Source organism: Ursus maritimus, unplaced genomic scaffold (assembly GCF_017311325.1).
Source record: "Ursus maritimus isolate PB19 unplaced genomic scaffold, ASM1731132v1 scaffold_25, whole genome shotgun sequence".
Taxonomy (NCBI): domain Eukaryota; kingdom Metazoa; phylum Chordata; class Mammalia; order Carnivora; family Ursidae; genus Ursus; species Ursus maritimus.
The window spans coordinates 9,924,418-9,939,840 of NW_024425008.1; the positions used below are offsets into that span (position 1 = coordinate 9,924,418).

The 15,423-nt window shown below is 41.9% G+C and overlaps 1 protein-coding gene across 2 annotated transcripts in view; it reads right to left on the minus strand.

Moving 5' to 3' along the window:
* The window catches only part of UNC79 (unc-79 homolog, NALCN channel complex subunit), a 185,738-nt gene that overhangs the window by 100,111 nt on the left and 70,204 nt on the right, over window positions 1-15,423 (minus strand). For both annotated transcript variants that reach the window (XM_040641500.1, XM_040641499.1), the window contains exons 14-19: window positions 15,133-15,273; window positions 12,750-12,971; window positions 10,496-10,723; window positions 6,007-6,148; window positions 2,982-3,061; window positions 2,747-2,895 (exon numbers count right to left, since the gene is read on the minus strand). In XM_040641500.1, coding sequence (XP_040497434.1) covers window positions 2,747-2,895; window positions 2,982-3,061; window positions 6,007-6,148; window positions 10,496-10,723; window positions 12,750-12,971; window positions 15,133-15,273 — 962 coding nt within the window. The remainder of the gene's footprint in view (window positions 1-2,746; window positions 2,896-2,981; window positions 3,062-6,006; window positions 6,149-10,495; window positions 10,724-12,749; window positions 12,972-15,132; window positions 15,274-15,423) is intronic.

Here is a 15,423-nt window from a genome sequence, read left to right on the forward strand (position 1 = left end):
GAGGGTGCTTTAACAACAAAAGTTGGCCTACTTAGTAGTCCTACTCCCACTGAATGAACAGAACTTCTGCCTATCTCCCAACCCTACTCCTTCATGGCTTTTGCCTGGACTTTCTCATCCATATGCTCAGATCAGTCCTACTCTTCCCCACATCCAGGTCAGCCAGGTCTACCCTTCCACCAGCTCCTCCCATTCCACCTGTACAAGTCCCATTTTATCATAAGAAAACTTCTGGAGACTCTCCACTTTTCCCATTCTATGCTTCTGTACTGGGTTGAACAGTGTCCCTACCCAAGATATTCCTAATCCTGACTAAGAATTCTTTTCCCTCGGGGGCGCCTGGGTGGCACAGCGGTTAAGCGTCTGCCTTCGGCTCGGGGCGTGATCCCAGCGTTATGGGATCGAGCCCCACATCAGGCTCCTCTGCTAGGAGCCTGTTTCTTCCTCTCCCACTCCCCCTGCCTGTGTTCCCTCTCTCGCTGGCTGTCTCTATCCCTGTCAAATAAATAAACAAAAAATCTTAAAAAAAAAAAAAAAAGAATTCTTTTCCCTCTTTTCCATACTCTTCTCCCAAACATCAATCTTCTTCTGATATCATTTGCCTCCCATCTTAGACTGGATCTCAGAGTCAACCATTTCCTCACTCCAAAATTCCTCATCCCCCTGACTGCCACCATAATCAAATCACAAATCCCTACTCCTGAATAAACCCCCAATGCCCCCTTGTCTCATCCACTCCCAGACCCCAGAACTAACTTGGTCCTACTAACTCCTACTAACTTGGTCCACCACAAACTGGTGCTAAATTCAGCTTGATGCTGAAGCTGACCATTCTTCGATTACTTCTTGTTGACACCCTACTGTTTTCCTCCATGAGCTATTCCATACTTTTTTCTGTGTTCCTTGAGCTCTCAACCGAATCTCTATCCCCCTCCCTCTCGGGGAAAGACATCAGGATGCGCTACTCTTAAGGTTCAGTAATGAGCTCCCCTTGACACTTTATTTCTCTTTTCCTCAAAATATATCTCCTTTCAAAGAAAATAACATCCCTCTTCTCTTCCACTCTGCCCCCCCTTTGTTCTTGATCACATATTTTTGGCTTCCAGGACTTGGCTCTACCAGCTACTCCCTTTCCTCTAATCTTTTGCACTGACCATAAATATTTTCAGATCTATATCTTAAAAATCCATAACATCCACTCCTTTTCCCCTCTAAATATCTGATCTGTCCCTCCTTTTCTATTAAACTTTTCAGAAGAAAGTTCTGTGCTACATCTTAACATTCCCGAAGTCCTTGCAACATGCTCTTTGTGCTCCCTTAAGTGTGGGTGGTCCCTAAGTGTCTCTCTTTCTTCATACTCATGCTATTAAAGTACAACTCTGACCCTGTTTATTGTTTTAAGATCTTCCATAGATCTCCAAACATCATGAAGTGAAGTCCCTATCTTCGAGGCCCTTCACACTTGGGTCCCAACCTATTTCCCCACCTTCATTTTCCATTACTCCCTTAAGATCATCCCATGCAGCAAAAAATAAAACCTTGGTAGCACCTAAGTATGCCCTGCTCACTTCTTGTCCCTTCCTTCTAACTCTGCCATCTTTACTCTTGACATTCTCACTTTCAACAAAATGTCCTGCCCATCTCAAATCTCCCCCTGTTAAAATTTTATCATTCTCTCAATGTCCATCCAAATGGTATCTGCCCCTGAGACCGTCTCTAGTCATCTAGAAATGACCTCTCCCACCTCCAAACGATATAAAACAGTCATCCATCACACATCCCTTGGATTGACAGTGACTCACGTATACACAGGATGACCAAGTATCTTAGTTTGTCCAAAATCTTGGTCTACATCATACTAATTGATTGATGTTATTATGACGATCACCCCTTCTTCACTCTCAAAAGTAGATAATGTGAAGAATAAATTACGTGGTTGTCTTCAGTATAAATAGCACTCACCCCCTTCCAAACTCGATTGCAAATTCCCAAAGTGCCTAGAATAATAACATATATAGCAAGCCCCCAATAATGCCTGTTGAATGCATGAATGAACAAAGGAACAAAATGAGTGAAAAGACAGAGCCTCGCGTCGGTTTTGTCACCAAGTTAACCTAAGTCAACCTCTTCTTTCTTCTCATCACCTCATTCTGATACATTTAAATGAGGATAATATTTTTGTGACTTACTCCCAGGAAGACTCCTAACAGTTATTTTCAGTTATTTTCTGCTCAGGAAGAAAAACTCTATTTAAATCCAGGGCAATATTTTATTATTTTTCTCAAAATGCTTCAGCGGTCTCTAAAAATACTGTATCAGACAATATGTGGAGAGATTTTTTATGTCTATTAGCAGTGCTATTTCAAGTAAGGAATCGAGTAAGTATTTGGTATTAATATTATACTAGATCATATTACGTAAACAGTGATTAAGTACCTGTTGACATTTTTCCAGGGGACACTATACTCTTAAGCCACCCAACAACTGATGACCCAATAATCCTTATTTTGCCTCTTCTATTTCTACAGTGTCTAGCAAAGAAAGTTACCGTTCCTCCTGTTGATATAACTTAAACATTAGACTCAGTAAAAGAAATAAAAGCTATTCTCATAGGCAACTAGGCTGTCCTGGCTAAGAGAAATGGCCCAAATGAGTTGGTAAGTCTTGTCCTAACTTTGATTTTCACAGCTAAAGCCTAAAGTATAAACAACAACAACAACAACAAAAAGCTGCTAGGAAGACATACCTTGCAATCAACATGTGATCCTGAATGTGGGCTAAAAACTGAGGGTGGTCTTTTCTAGCAATGTATAAACACTCCCCATGTAGACAGAGAATCTTCAGGCAACTGAGCATATTAAAAAGAATGTCTGGCTCTTCAAACTTTGCCATTTCCTATGCAAAGAACCACATGGTTACTACTGGGTTATCTAAAATAGCAATGCCACCACACCAAACACTTAAATATCTCAAAAATATACCTGGAAAATGGTGTATATTAGTCTCAAAGTTACTGGAAGCTGTTGGTAGCAAAACTTTCTCTCAGTGTCATTCTTTATTGCTGGGAAGAAAAAATTACATGAAGGTTAGCATAGCTCCTCCTTTTCCCTACCACTCATGACCTGATCAAGACCATAAAACAAAGAGGACTGAAAATAAATATGTAATATATTCAAAGGTATTTTGTATAATGTTCTGATTTGCTCTCCAAGGTGGCACCTATCCCTTCTATGATGCCAGAGCAGGAAACCTTCTAGATTCATGGTTCTCAGCTTCCATGTAGCCCACCATATATATTCAGATGTCCTTGGCTCCCTGAAGCAACCCCAGCCTGGGCTTATGCTCCCGTGGGCAGTGAGTTCTGCTGCCACCTGGAGGGGTCTGGTGCCTGGCTAGGTACTCCTTCCTTATTGAAAGGGAGATAAGAAGGTATTAAAGAGAGGTATTCAAGTTGTATTAACACCTAAGGAGGAATTTATCCCATGGACTCATGCCAAAGGGAGTGTCTGAAAGAAGTTAGGCACATTCAGATCAGAACAACTACTCATGGTTTTAATCTTCTTGTGAGTCTCTCTAATACCTTTGCCCCTACAGGTGGGATGGCAATATATGGTACCTGAGGTACGCTAGAGAAAAGAATTCACAAGTTAGCCAGAATTAGACACTAGTGTAAAATGTTTTCAAATCACCGTTCTAAGTTTTGGCAATCCCTGGAACCAGAGACAACGGGAGTCAAACTCTCTTGGAGTATATACTAAATAGTTCATTGATGATCTTCTGCTTTCGTGTATTTTAAATACTTGTTACTGGTCCTTGAATCTATTTTTTCTAGTGCGAGAGTTTTAGAAGTATTTTTAGTGGAGGACATATCTGACAGCTATAAAGAAAGAGGCACCAGGCCACAAAACGCAGAAACAGGAAATAGTCTGCAAGGAAGGAGGGATCACAGACATGTGTTGATAGAACACGTCTGCTCTGCCAGAGGAGCTCAAGACCATGGCCTGAAGGCCCGCGGAGCAGAAGCAGGACTGGGCTCAGAGCAGCAGAGAAGACTCATCTTGGAGGAAAATTAAGGGAGGCTTTCCTGAGGAGACCATTTATAACTCGACCTGCAAGACAGCAGGGAATAAAAGCAGGAAAATAGACCAGAGGCCGAAGTAGTGTGTGAGGGAGACAAACAGAGCAAATGTTGAAGCAAGGAAAAGAGTCATTCGTAAGAAGAAATTGCTTAATTTTAACCACTGTTCCTATAAAATCTTATGAGTAAATAAAAGTGGCAGTTAATTGATTTGTGTGCCATCTTAGGTTTAAAAGATATATTTGTATATAAAGAGTACAGGTCATTGGATCCTAAGTGACATCCTTGCTTCCTTTAGGCATTAATGCGTGACAGAAACAAGCCCTAGGCCCGGGTCTCAGGAAGTCATTGATTCTAACTAAACCAGGACACCCTGGTTCTAGTCTCAATGCTGCCACGAGCCAGTTGTTCAATATCTGGATTTCCAATTCCCAGATCTCTGCCCCAGATATACCCAGAATTGGGGGTGGTGGGTGGAGCTCATTCATTCTGTGTTTCAAATCCTCCTACGATCCTGGTGCTCCATCAGGGCCGCACGTAAGCCTAAAGCGCAAATTAGGAATGACGACTAAAGCTGCACGACCATGGGCACGTTTCATCCACCTGGGGGGTATTTTCCTCATCCGCAAAGTGAGAAGGCTGAATTAGATCAGCAGGTTTCCCGGTTCTTTTCTATAGACGATTTTGTTTAAAGAAACTCACTTAGAGCCCCAACGTATGAAAGAGAGCAGGTCAGCACACTCGGGGTGAAGCAGCGTGGGCGCCCGGGCTGCTCATTAGGACTTGCCCCTGTCTTCCCGCCATTTGCCACCCCAAATAAGGAAGGTCCAAAGGAAACAACACAGAGTGTGCAGCACTCCAAGGACATGCTGAGAACCAATGAAGTAGGTCATCTCAGGTGTTCTTTCAATTTCTAGGTTTCAACGGTTCTAAACAGAGTGATCCGGTTTATTCATACTCAGCTGATCACGCGTACGATTCATGCAGAAGCAGTTAGTTCCGACCAAGCATTTCATACTAATGAGACTAATGTCTTACTCAGACCTTGGTCTGAATGAGACACCCCAGGGCTGTAACAGACCCACACAATAGTCATTTAACAGTGTTTGCTGTTCACTGAAGGAATGACGGAAAGCCCATGATTCCCAAACTTTGGTTCTGGGGGTGGGCCGCCTGGTTCAGGGTAGTGGAAGCCGGAAGATAAAAAACGAGTCACATTTACTCCAGGTGCTGTACAAATTCCCAAAGTGACACAGTGCAGATCTAGAAATCAAGCTCTCCCAAAGGCACACGGGGTCATATGTGAAACTCCCCAAACTCCTTCAGACCACGAAGAGCTAGAGTATGATTCCAAGCCTGCCTGCCATTTTGCAGTCCCCGATTAGCGCACACATAGCTGCAAGCAAACTAGAAAGAAGCCATCCTTCCCCTAGCTCTGAGTGAAGCCAACAAGCCTCAGAGCAAAAAAGTGTGCAACTGTACACAGTAAGCCTGTCCAGGGACCTGGTCAAGCCCCTGGGGCACAGAAGCCGCATGAGCTCAGGTTCCATCGGCTCTATCCCAGAACACTCTGCCTTGGTCAAATGCCCTGAGAGGCTGTCGAGAGTGCCAGCACCCTCCACTCAGTCATCCCACCTTGGTTCATAGCTACTTCTCCACGAGGACCTACCGCACCGTGAGTAGGAAGGTGCTGCTAACGTGTGGGTTCTGTTGATATGAAGCATGTGCGGCCAGAAAGCAGCTCAGTGACCTCTGCTCTGCTACAAGCACAGGCTGGATCTGTTCGCTTCATGATCTGAGGGGAAATGGTTCATTTGCACCGTCTCCACTAGAGAAGCTAAGCCTGAACTTGCCCAAGTCGACAGTAATCTAAAAAACCAGAGTTCTGAACATTAGAACAGTGCTGAGAAATGGCAGAGTTCACCTACCAACATGTTCCGTGGGCTCGGTGCAATCGCCTGGGTTCTCCCCATGCTTGGTTGCTGGATTCTCCTCCTCCTCACCTTCAGGACCTATAATAAACTCTGGTCTGGAAGAAAGGAGGCTATCCTCAAGGCTGTCTGTGGGCTCCTGAAACAAACAGGACAAGCAGCCAGGTGAGCAGCCCGTTGGGGATATAAGGAACGGTTTTGCTTGGTTCCACAAAGATCCATTGTGTGCCTGCTATGTCCCAGCCCTGTGCTGAGCCCCGAAGGACAAAGGCACAGGCCTCAGAAGAAATGTGAGCTCACTTCCGTAATAATTAAAGGGACTTTGGGTCAGCTGTTACTAAAACATTTTCATTCCCTTGCAATAAACATGGAAAAATCTCAAAAACATTAAATCGGCCTAGGCCCACTTTCCCTGTGATCATGTCCCACTCACCAAGGGATTCCAATCCGTGCACATTTTGTTCAGTAACAGTACTTAATGAGCAGGAAATAATACAGGGTTCACAGCAATATATTAACATGCACACACTGGTTGTTCGGAGACATCGAATTTTTAGGAGCAAGAAATCGCTATAACGTATGCATTAAAAGCTGGGTATGGCAAGCCAAGTGTCCGTCAACACATGAACAGAGAGACAAAAGGTGTTATATACATGCAGTGAAACATGAGCCAGCCTTACAGAGGAAGGAAGTCTGACACCTGCCATTGAGAGAACCTTTAGGACATGGCGCTAAGTGAAACAAGCCAGTCATAAAAGGACAATTTCTGCATGATTCCAGTTAAATGAGGTCTCTACAGTAGTCAAATTCAAAGATGCAGAAAGTAGAATGGAGGTGTCCAGGGGTCAGGGGAGGGGGGAAACAGGAGGTTCTTGTTTAGTGGGTGTAGAATTTCGGTTTTGCAAGATGACAAAGTTCTGGAGATGGGTTGTACCACGTGACTATACTATACAAGATATTATTTATAGACATGTCAGATATAATACATATGTATAAAACCTGCTGCAGAAATAGGTGAAATTAGGAAGATTAAAAGAGAGAGAGAACACTAGCTACGGCTGCCGCTTAAAATATCCATCTCCAGTGAAGCTCCAATTCTGGCCTTTTTCTTCCCTTCAAGTTCCACTTCAAATAACCTCTTTTAAAAATCATACTCTTTTAGCTAACACTTTAACCGGTACACATTTTTTTCAAGAATTATTTGACAGCCAGCTCAAGACTGATGGAGTGTCAGAGGGACACCCACAAGAAAACCAGCACTTAGCATAGGGGCTGCGAGGGCCCCAAAGAATCTCTCTGCCAACCTCACAGTTTTGCTAAGCCTGACCCTGTCCCTCGGTCACCCGTGAGCAAGGCACTAAATCACATTCTAAAGTAAGTTTCATGAAATTCGCTATGGTAAAGAGTTCTCTGCTGCGTACGGATTCTTCGATAACCCATGTGTGTAGAATCATCTTCCCAGATGGCAGGGACTGGTGTCACCCTTCTTGAGCTCAAGCCTCCTGCTAGCCCCGCCACAGCCTCACCCTCTTGTCCCCAGCCTGTCCCAGGAAGACAGCTTAAGAGTGAAGGGGGCTGACCCGCACAGTGGAGACCACCCAGAAGTTTGGAGTGTTCTACGTCATAGCCCTCTTTTATTGATGAGCGTCTCTCCCATAAACCTTTGGGAGAGGAAAACAGAATCCTTCAGCTTCGCCTCCAAATGTGTTATTTTCAGCCCATGACAAGTGTGCGAAGCATCATGCATGTGGGAGATTGTTCTGATGGCTCAGGTTCTCCACACTTAGGCTTCTTCTTCCCTGTTTCCCGGGATGGTGGTGGGAAAACAGACACAAAACAGAAAGCCAGCTGGGGACAGGGCAGGGGACAGGGCAGGGGACAGGGCGTCTGTCTCCATCCTCTTCACCCTCTCCTTCCCTCCCTGAAACAGAAGTCTGTGCTTGACGCAGCCATATCCTCAGCTGATTCTGTTCTTAAACCACTCCCATCCCCAAAGGCACAGAGGACCGACCCTCCATCTCAGGATTTCCTGGATACATTTCAGTCCAATATTTTTCCTCTCTTCTCCTGCCATGACCGGTTATCCCTTCCTTTTCTAAACTGCCTCCTTCCTTGGTTTTGGAGTTCTTGCTCTCCCTCGGTTTTTCCCCTGTGTCTCTGGCCTCTTCTCAATTTCTTTCTAATCTTCACTTCCCCTGTTTTCCCTCTTAAGAGCTGGTCCTTCCCAGGATGCTAGTCGTGGCTAGCTAGCATTTCTCTTCTCATTCCACACATCCCAGCACAATATGCTGGCAGGTCCAAACTTTTATCTACTTCTGACCTTCCTCCGATGACCCACCTGACAGGGCATGACAACCCCCCCGCCCCGGGTATCTAAAAGGCATCTCAACCCGCTATGTCTGACTGTGCCTGCATCATACCATTCCTATCAAAAAAATCACTTCTACTACTGTAATACTCTTCTATAAATGGCAGCGTTATCAGCTCCCAAGCCAGAAAACACAGGTTTGCCCTCCACTTGTCCATACCTCAACACCAGCTAAACACCAAACACTGCTGACTGGCTTGCCTAAAAATCCGCCAGGCCTGCCCCTTCTCTGATCCTCACTACCACTGCTTTAATTCAGACTTCCCCACTTCCTCTCTGAGGGACCACATTAACCATCTTGACTCGACGCCTGTCCCCAGGGTCCAAATCCTCCAAACCCTCTTTTCTCCAAGTCATTAAATCGTATCACCACCCTGATTAAATTCTTCAGGATTTCCCCATTCACCAAGACAAAACCCAAACTTCTGAGTCTGGCAGGCAGAGCCCTTAATGAATGGGAAAATAAGACCGAGTCTGTCTTGCTTGACCCAGCTTTCAATTCCTTCCCATCCTGCTCCCCGTGCTAGCAACACTTGACTGCCACTGGTTTCCTGAGCATATCATTCCCTGCTTTCCTCTGATCACTTACACAGAAAGTTTGCTGGGTCTCGAAAGTTCTTCTCTTCCAACGCCTTCATTTCATTAACTCTGCTCCTTCAAATATGAGCCCAGCAGCTCTCTCCTCCTTATCACGCCTCCAAGCTGGATCTGCTGTCCCTCCTCTGCCCCCATAGCTCCCTTGTCCAGACCGCTTCCATCACGCTCATCACACTAATGATTTTTCATTTACTTAAACATCTCCCTGATTAGACTCTAAGTGTCTTGATTTTAATTTGTTTTTACATCATCCAGGACTGTTTTTTAGTTAAGTATCCAATGACAACACTGAAAGACCATAGCCCAGGGAGGTAATTTTGCGACATGTAGGATGAACAAGTTTAGTAGGCAGAAAGGTATTTAAAAACTGAAGAAACACTTTACTGCCAGTATGTTATACTTCAAAAAAAATTTTTTTTTAAGAAGTCACTTTCTAGGGGCGCCTGGGTAGCGCAGTCGTTAAGCGTCTGCCTTTGGCTCAGGGCGTGATCCTGGCGTTCCAGGATCGAGTCCCACATCGGGCTCCTCCACTGGGAGCCTGCTTCTTCCTCTCCCACTCCCCTGCTGTGTTCCCTCTCTCGCTGGCTGTCTCTCTGTCACATAAATAAATAAAATCTTTAAAAAAAAAAAAAAGAAGTCGCTTTCTACTTATAGAGCACCTGGGTGGTTCAGTCGGTGAAGCAGCTAACTTTGACTCAGGTCAGGATCTCCAGGTCTTGGGATCAAGCCCTGCATCGGGCTCTGCACTCAGCAGGAGTCTGCTTCTCCCTCTCGCCCCCTGCCCTTCCCTCTGCTCATGCTCCCTCTCTCTCTCTCAAATAAATAAAATTTTGAGAAAAAAAAAAAAAGAAGTCACTTTCTACTTAGATAAACATTAGGGGAAAGGAAGAAATAGAGAAGATAGCAAACACTGGCCCAAATAATTCAGATTCACCTCCCTTTGATGGCGCAAGGCTATTTTGGTGGTATGTGTATGTGTCTTAAATGAAAACTGGCTAAACAGGGAATAACTAATGTATGGAGTAGCTAATGTGTGGTATATATTAGTTGTTCCCTACTGAAATCACTTGCTTGGAAAGCAGAAAATAAAATGAAGTCTTTACTGTTGATGAAGTCAATGGGTTTTACAAACCAGGGTTACCTAGGAATTCTTGATATCTGTATCCAACCTACTTACTCAATATCTGATATGTATATTTTGTAGTATTCACTGTTAAGTGAACTTTGTAATAAAAGTTATTTCGAGAATACCAGTAACGCTCTGTATTTATGAAAATTATATGAATGGATCCACCACATTCCTAATTCAAGACTCAAGAATTCTGTATAATGTAGCTCCAGCTCATATCCCTTTCCAGGAGCATTAGTTGGTGGAAGGAACAGCAAAACTTTCTTTTGAACAGTCTCACACATAACCCAGCATGGAGCACACGATGATATTGGAGGAAGACCGCATTATACCAGGTACTGCAGTCATTATCACTATGAGACACGGGTCATCTCATTTCTTTGACTTCTTACCACCAGCCGGCTTTCTTCTTTAGGAGCCAGTCTCTCCAGGAGTTCACAAGCAAGCTGATAGCAGAGAATACTAGACTGGCATAAGTTACACTCAATTGCTTTTTCGTCCTTCTGACAGGTGTGGGAACCCCCCCAGGGGGCTTGGAAGACATTGTTTATAATGGAAATAATGTCCTTTGATAAGCTGTGCTCTAAACCCATTGTGATCCCATCATCTTGTAACTCCATCTGAAAGACATCAAAAAAATAAGGCAAAAAAAAAAAAAGAAAGAAAAAGAAAAGAAAGAGAAAAAAAGAAGGAATTTGGTCCTTTGTCCAATATTCCATTGGCATACTAATTGGGGATAATTTTTACTATCTGACAACAATATAAAGTTATTTGAAGATAACAAGGATTATAGACCATGAATATATATTATTATCCACAGTTTTTTTTAAAAAGAATATAAACACAAGACAAACAATGGGAATTATTTTTTAAATCACATTGGACATTTAAAAGAGAGGTTTTTTTTTAAGCTTATCATTTTGTGAGATTTTACACATTTAAAAAATGTTGCTCCTCACCTAGTGTCCAGATCTTGGTTTCTAAATACCATTATCCATTATCCACTAAGAGGAACCAGGGCTCCTTGGAGAAATGGCTGATTTCAAGGTTGGGGCTAGGAAAATATAAAATGAGCCTGGAACATCTTGTCATGCCAGAAATTAAGGAAGTGTTATATGTCAAAAGAACACAGGAGCCAGCTGAAGGGACTCCCACTGGTCAAATATGGGATAATATGAGCATCAAAATAAAAATAATCATAGTAATAGATTTTAACTCACTGAATAAAATAAGAACTCATGAGTACATGCAAGTATAAGAAGATGAACAAATAAATATAGAAATGGGAGAGAAGGGAAACTGTTTCTTCAGTAGAATGCCAGCTAATAAATTAAAAGATAATGAAATTAGAAAATTATCATTTGGTAACTTTCATCATAATAATTGATCCAGGCATGAATCAGCCCTGGATGCTAAAACTAGTAGGTGAAAGTCTGATGAGAACAGGAAATCTCAGTCTGCAAGTTACTTATTAATTACAAAGGGGGAAATAGTGAGTTTGGAGTAGAGAAATCTGGTAGAAATCACCTCAACCAAGTAATCACCACCAGTAAGGCAACATTATCATGCCATGTGCCTCCTGATATGATGCACTGAAGAGGATATAACATCACATCAGTGGTGTTACTGCCAAAAAATGCTTAACCCAAATAGATTTATAACATCAGACAAACTCAAATTGAGGGACATTCTACAAAATAACTGGACTGCATTCTTCAAAAATATCGAGAACATGAGAGATGAACAAAGACTGAAGAACTGCTCTGGATTAAATAAGACTAATGAGACAGGACAAATATTTGCAATGAGTGATGCTGGATTGTGTCCTAGATCAAAAACATTTTTTCTTTTACTATAAAAATATAATTATTATGTCAGTTTAAAAATGATTAATTTTTGTGGGTCAGATAATAGATAATAGCATTAAAACAATATTAACTTCTTGATTTTGATTGATCCTGATTTTGTACTTGGTTATATAAGAGAATGTCCTTATTTTTCAGGAAATACATTCTGAAGTGTTTAAGGACAAAAGGGCATCATATTTGCAACTTAGCCTCAAATGTTTATTTTAAAAATTCTACAATTCATACATACATATACAGATTGAGAGACAGAAAGAAATATGATAAGTGTTACTATCTGGACAATCGAGGGGAGGAGTATTTGGGAATTCTTTGTACATTTCTCACAACTTTTCCACAAGTCTGAAATTATTTCAGAATAAAAAGTTGAGAAGAAATGTTCTCCTGATTAAAAACTTTTATATCTCCCTTCTGAAATTACCTTCAAAAATCAATTTATGGAATATATTTAAATCGGCCCATCACTTTAGAGCTATACCTTGCTCTTCCCAACAATAGCATTACTCAGTTAGTTCACCTAATTTGTTTAACAGAATCAATTCTAATGATGCTTTAGTGTTTCTAAAATTCACATCCATTCTCATATGTCAACATCATTGCAGATATTCACACAGTACTTTTCAGACTCTTTAAGGAATCCTGAAAGGCATTTGCAAAATGTCTTTAGTGATACTGCATCATTTCATAAGTATGAAGATGTCCAACACATAGCAAGAATCACTATACTATGCTTTCCCTTATTCTTCACCTCTGAACTAAAGGAAGCTCATGCTTCAGCTACCTGCTTCAGGAGAAGATCAAACATGAGGATGAAACAATTTAGATTCATTTCATCATCTTCACAATCAAAGTCAATAGTCCTTCCTCCTGGGTGCCCAAAATTCTTGAAAGGGCTACGAAATGGACTACGCATAGGACTCCGAAATGGACTCTGGAAAGGACTATGAAATGGACTCAGCATATTGTGCTGAACTCGCCGGCCAGGATCAGAGGCAACACTCACCTAGAAGAAAGAACATCAACACACATAAGTGAACTCACAGAAGCTAAAATGGCTAGATAAAATATCTGGGGTCTCACAGGAGGTATTTCCAGCTGTCGCATTGATTTCCTTCCTTAGTCAATAGTGTTAGTACTTCCAAATAGTATGGATCTTCTCAAAATATAAAAATAAGAAATAAAATCACTGACATTGGGACTCATGTCTAAAAAAAGGGGGGGAATAAAATCATCCAAACTTTGTGACTAATTGCCAGGTGAATGAAACATCAGCACACTGAAGAATGAAGGTAGCTGTCTTTGTCATTATATTGTTCATCCCATTCACATTGCCAATTAAACTAAATCGTCTGCATCTACTATAAAACCGTAACCTGAAAAGTGAGACCTTACAAAAATAAAATATTACAAGATCAGTTTTAGAATCATAAGCACAACATCTCAGTTTAATGTGACTGGTTAAAGAAGAATGGCAACTGGCTATTATAATTATTAAACGACTGTGGGTAAACAGTATATGTCGAACCTGTTGTACTGGTTATTGTCCATTTGCCTAACCCAAGCCCCTCACTGCCCTTCTTTGCCCTGCTCTATGCCCAAGGATGCCAAGGACAGAGTCTCTCCTGGCTTTCTTGCTAGCTGGCTTCCAGTTCGGTGCAGTCAATGGAAGGAACCAGCAGAAGCCGGCAGCTGAAGGAGAGAGAGGTGGACATATATGTCCCACCCCGACTGCTTTGATACTACATCCTTGGCAGTCTCTCCATCACTCTTCCAGCCACCCCCCTTCCTTAAAATTTCAACTCTCAGTGCGCTCCAGGAACTCTTTCCCTTGTTCCTTCAGCTCTGGGGGTATAACGGTTTCCTACTGAGCTATTACTGGCATCAAGGTGCCTCACCACCAACCCTTACTGCTCCCTTAACCTTCCCCATAACTCTATAGGCAGAATCTCCATGAAGGTCTTTTCATTTGAACCATCTGGAACAAATTCTGTAGCAGGACACTGACTGATATGTCTGTTTGTATATCACTGTGAAATCATATTTTCTCTCTTAAAGATCTAACAACCAGCAAGTTCCTTGAACACCATATTAAAAAAAAAAAAAAAAAAAAAAGAATACCCCATCAAGAGCCAGAATACCTGGATGTTGACAGTGTTATCTATGGCAAATCACTTCAGCCCACTGAACCTCAGGTTAAGTATTTGTAAAATGAGCATAATGAGTTCTTCTCCAAATGCCTTACACAATTACGTGATACTGTTCATTGTGAATACATCGCACAGAAGGCACCAACTAAGTCACTAATATTAAAGGTTACACAAAAAAGAAACAAAATATAAATGTTGGCCAGCTGGTTCCTATGAGGCAGATGAGAAAAGAAGTAACGATTAAAATCAAAAGAGAGAACTGGGTGCGAACTATGACCCCATGATTTTGGCATATTTCCAAATCCCTAGATATCAACTAGGAATGACAGTAGGAAAAATGGTATGGAGAGGCTGACAAGGGCAAGTTGAACATAGTCCCTGCCTACCATCACATGACAGCGAACCTGCCCAGAACCCCTCCTGGTCTGGGAATGTCAGCACATCAACAGAAGCTCTATCAGGTGCTTCGCAGAAAAATTATCAAATAGTCCCAATAGTTTTCCTACACTTGGGGCCAGATTATGTTGACTTTCTTATTGACAAAGGTACAAAGGGGTCCAAAAAAATGGGCTCAGTTGGTCCATAGTGACAGCATCACTCAGATCATCACCATCAGATGATCACATCTTCTCAAAACATGATAGAACAAAACATCCCAACTTCTCCTCCCCAAAGTGAAGCACTCATCTGCCAAATAGCTGGTAGAGAATTCTTATTCACCAGGAGACCAAAAATAAAAAGGAATAATACCTCAAAGCTAACTCTTTTTGTTTTCATCAAGGGTGAAAGACGGCTAATAGGTATGTGAAAGAGAGAAACTCAATAATTTATTGACCACAGATTATATGAACCATATCTTAGAGCAATATTTTCTATGATTTAATGTGTTTAAAAGATGAACAGAGTGAGATGAGATGAAAGCATTTTCAGAGAAGTTTATTATGATGCTACTTTTGGAGCAGACAGAATTAACAAAACCTTAACATGTAAGACAAAAACAGTTGTGGCAATAATTACCCTTCGAGCTGCAAGGTTCCCTGCCAGTTCACTGACTCTTGATTTTCTTTGATTTGCCAGTTCTTTAACAGAATTAACTCCATCAGAAAACATACTTATCAATAGTTGAAGTGGAACCATGATGTCTAACTCCGATAAGACCTGGGGGAAAAAAGGCACATGCCCCCCCAAAAAAATACAAACTTTAAAACTCCAAAAAAAACCCCAAAAAAACAAAACAAAAAAAAACGCTGCATTTAACATTTTTTTCCCAAAGTGGACTATTGAACATAAGGATACTTAGCCTTACGT